Below are 4,293 nucleotides of genomic sequence, written 5' to 3'. Positions count from 1 at the left end.
CCTTTTAACGACGTCCATGCATGAGTGTGTAGAATGTCATCGTTCTTCAAATGTTTAGTCTCACAGCATGGGGTCGTTTCTGATTTCAATGAAATTCGAAACATTTCGCTTGTTTACTTCGTTGAAGTGGTTATTATAATCCCTTAGAGAGTCCCATTTCTCTGTCCCAAGATCGGTACGAATAAGTTTCACTTTTGGAAACTAAACATACAATGCGAAATAAAACACAAGTAATTGAAGTAAAATCACATTTATATACTCATATGATGTACATATGTATAGAAATAAAACAAAAATAATAAAGAATATAATAAACAATATATTCGAATATTCGAGAGTCTTTTGGAAGTTACATAAAAATATGTATATATATGTATATATACACATCTATAATGAAATTGTATTCCGATGGGAATCGGAAAACAGTTGACTCATCGTTTTTTTTTTTATTATTTAAATGCAACGATAATGTCTTTGCGAAATCGGCTATATCAGGAAGGCAAAAAAGCAGCATTAGCAAACTTTTTGTTTCTCCGAGTTGCCCGAGTTGAATGACATTTGTAAATAAAAGCGATAACTAATACATACAAATATGTACAACACTTTGTATCAGCTTAGCTGTAATACATAATTTAAAAAAAAAAAAAAAAAAAAAATTATTAATAAGATGCACTTAAATTTAGCCAGCGTTCCCTTCGGATGGATGGCGGCATTCATCATTCCCGTCATTTGATGGTTTTTTCTTTGGTTTTGTTTACGGATTTGTTCCTTGTTTTTGCTTATTTGAAGCCGTAGATCCAAAGATTACTAGAAGAATAAAATAATCACATTTATATTTTCTGTTTGTTTTTATGTTCTCTTTTAGTTATTTTGATTGATAAGCACTGAATCTACTAGAATTCAAGACGTACGGGTTGAAAAATGGGGAACGCAGCGGATATTTTGGTTCCGGCTCAAATATAGGTTTATGTTGCTGACGTGGCTCTGCCTCACTGCTGCTCATATATTTTTGGGCCGTCTCATTGGCTGGATTATATTGTGCTGCTGCCAGAGAGTTAAGTAAATTTGTGCTCCACACTTGTCTTCCTGCCAGCTCAGTGGAAATTATACTCTCTGTGGAATTTGACGACAGTGAGGATTCTGATGATGTTGGAGGTGCAGGTGACTCTTGGTCAACTCCATGTTTCCTCTTCAAATGTAATTTCAAAAATGTTAGACGTTTATATTGCTTCCTGCAAAGATGACATTTGGTAATATCTGGTGGTCTGTTTGCTTCCTTGGCCTGCTGTAGTTGTGCCCTCTTCTGAATCACAGCCTCACGATGATAATACCGACGATGATAGCTTAGTTTACACTTTGAGTTGACGATTTTGCCACAAAACTCACATGAGTATAATATATTCGTGCCAGCTGATTGACGATTCTGTGGTGTCTCCCTGGACACAGTCGCCTCAGCCAGGGCAGTTTGATTTATTATATCCGCATGTATCGACAAATGTTCTTTAAGTCTCTCGATATCATTGAATGGCTGTTTGCACAGATAGCATGGCACACTAATGATATATCCTTGAGGTGCCTCAATATTCGAATTACTTAGGAGTTGGCTTAAAAGCGGCATCGATTCGTGGGCGGCGTGTGGAGGCATTCCCACCGGGTAAGGCGGTGATTGCGGGGGAGTGGCTATCCCCATAACTGGCAATTGCATAGGCTCTACTGTTGTAGGAGCGACTATATCAATATAAGTCGGCTTGAGGCTGCCATATACAGCCGTAATTTGCACATCATCATCATCACTATCATAGCCATGACCGTCTATGGTGGAGGCTGGAGTTTTGGGCAATTCAAAAGTGTAAGACATCTAGAAAAATGGATAAAGAGAAAGTGTAGTGTTTTTATGCTTGTCACTGGCTTCACAATTTCAACTTTGAGAACTGTCATCCACGTATACAGTATATCAAATAATTCTTCGCACACGCAGTAATATTAAAGATGACATTTCACAGTGCCATGAAGTTTCAACCGATTTTTTTTTGGCTTCACATATAACAAATCATGAAAATGGACTTTAATTTCATTATAGGATCAAAGACAAACCAAAAACTCAATTAATTCCTTGCCAAAATGCAAGGCTCAGCAATAAAGGGAAGGGAATAAAGTAACAGTGAATATTTTTCGACAAGTTGAGAAAGTCCGTCGTGTGTGTTTGACGTTTAAGAACTACAGTAGCGAGCAAAAGTATAGAAACGATGAAAATTTTAAATTTTTGGTCCATTAATCGGTTATCTAATTGTGGGAACCCTGCCATGCCGATAATTGAGAACGTATGGGGCAACACTCGGGGACTTGAAGTGTGACAGCCGACTGCTGTGAAATTAGACATTGCTTTTTGTCCTTTAAAAAGCAAAAGTAGTGAAAAGATATTGACAAAGCTGTTCACGTTATCTTCTTTAACGAATAAAGTTCCATTTTACATTCAAAATTAATTTATTAAATTTCCAATTTTCGTTTTCATTTCCAGGAAAAGCGAAAAATGCGGTTTTCTCTTTCTCACTGATGTCCGCTGCTGTAAATGATTTGCAAAGATAACGGAACTCCAAAGAAGGCAGAGCCACGTGCATTTAACACGTGGATCTTTAGAGGACTTTGAATCGTGCAAATTTAACCCAAGACAGGCAATAGACTATGGGATTTTACACGTTTAAGAAAATGTAGTAAAACCACTTTTATGATTTTAAAATAGTCGGTTCTTAGGACGGTGCACCTTAATGTTTAAGAACAAAAGTTACTCCAGTCTCTAGAACAACTAATCCTCGCATTAAAATATGACAGCACACTTAAAACATCTAATCAACAACTAAAAACTGATGTGAACGAGAAAGAAGCTACATACATATGTAACTTCATATTCCCGTGCGTGTCATTCCTAAAGTCGTTAAAATCCTTTTGTAGAACAAAAATTTAATAAGTTTCAAGACAAACAAATGTGTCAACAAAGAGGAAAGCCTCTTCTTCTAAGACATCTATTTGTTACGACGAATTATCAAACGTCATCTCAGTTAGGTAATGAAAAGTTTAATGCAAGGATTTAAAAAAAATAACAACTAATCCGCGTGGTTAAATATTATAGCAATCTTCATACATTACAAAATAAAAACACTTGGAACATAAAAACTCATAATTTTTGAGTTTTCTATGCTTTTCCCATACGCCATACATTCAACACCAGCATCAGGAATTTCGTTTTATGGCGTAATAACTGAAGACTATAAGGCAGCACTGTGGCTTGTTATAGTAAATTTATTTACAATTCCACTATTTCACTTAGATTTTTAAAATCGGTCTTTATTTAATAAGTTTCCATCACTTACATACCTGTTCACAATTCATTTTCACTAAATTTTGTTATTATTACTGTTATATTCCCAAAAACAAAATAAAATAAAATCTAAATTCCTCCGCAACGTGCGAACTGATGAACAGTTAACCATGAAATGAGCGGCCCTTGCGCTTTGCTACGATCCGACGTGACGGGGTGTTAAATATGTACATATGTATCTTTCCTTCTTCAACTCTAAGCGACACAACGAGAAAGAGAGAGAGAGAGAGAGGTGATCAGAAAGATTTTTTTTGCTTCAATTTATACTTATTCTTTCTCACTCTCTCCCTATTATTTTCCTAACTGTTTTCTTCATATTGCTTCCTTCTACTTATGTATGTATATGTATGTATGTATGTATGTATGTATGTATGTATGTGTGCGTTGTGTTGTCGTTGTTTTTGTTTTTTATTATTGCGTCTCGCCAATTACTATTTCCGAATGAACGGGATGCTAAGGCCAAATTAGATTGTTTGTGGAGTTTCAATTCTCAGTCCTTGCTCGTTTTTGTTCGTTTCTGTCTTATGATCGGTTTGACTTACTCGTAACGTTTCCGAACGACAACTGAACAATCTAGAAATTAATATTCTGAATATTTTCTGTTTTTGTTTTTGCGCTTAAGAAGATAAGAAAACGTTGTGCAAATTGCTGACTTACTAAATCACAAGCAACATTCTAATATGATGATTAAAGATTTAAATGATGAGCGAGGGAGGGGAGTTAGTTGGAGTCTTGCTATTAAAAATTCGGTCGATTTGTTTACGCACTTTGTTTTATGTATGTATGTACAGTGGCTCACAGCTTATTTCGTGCAGGGGTGCAGTAAAACTTTAACAGCGTGTACCTCTTAAACTATTGAATTGGTTTAAGTTCTGATTATGAAGCCCGGTATTTCGTTGGCGCCGAACATATTGCAT

General features: G+C 35.8%; 1 protein-coding gene across 1 annotated transcript; it reads right to left on the bottom strand.

Annotated features, from left to right (window-relative positions):
• Window positions 1-234: 234 nt before the first annotated feature.
• LOC137577565 (uncharacterized) lies at window positions 235-3,539 on the bottom strand. Its single transcript, XM_068291061.1, has 3 exons — window positions 3,373-3,539; window positions 912-1,858; window positions 235-807 (listed from the first exon to the last, which is right to left on the bottom strand). Exons 1-3 carry the CDS (start codon window positions 3,385-3,387, stop codon window positions 780-782), a joined length of 990 nt encoding a protein of 329 aa, XP_068147162.1. The 5' UTR covers window positions 3,388-3,539; the 3' UTR covers window positions 235-779.
• Between the last annotated feature and the right edge of the window lie 754 nt (window positions 3,540-4,293).

Source organism: Drosophila tropicalis, unplaced genomic scaffold, assembly GCF_018151085.1.
Source record: "Drosophila tropicalis isolate 14030-0801.00 unplaced genomic scaffold, ASM1815108v1 contig_593, whole genome shotgun sequence".
In the NCBI taxonomy this organism is placed as follows: domain Eukaryota; kingdom Metazoa; phylum Arthropoda; class Insecta; order Diptera; family Drosophilidae; genus Drosophila; species Drosophila tropicalis.
Note: the sequence above shows the minus strand (reverse complement) of the source record. Positions and strands in the feature narration are given on the sequence as shown.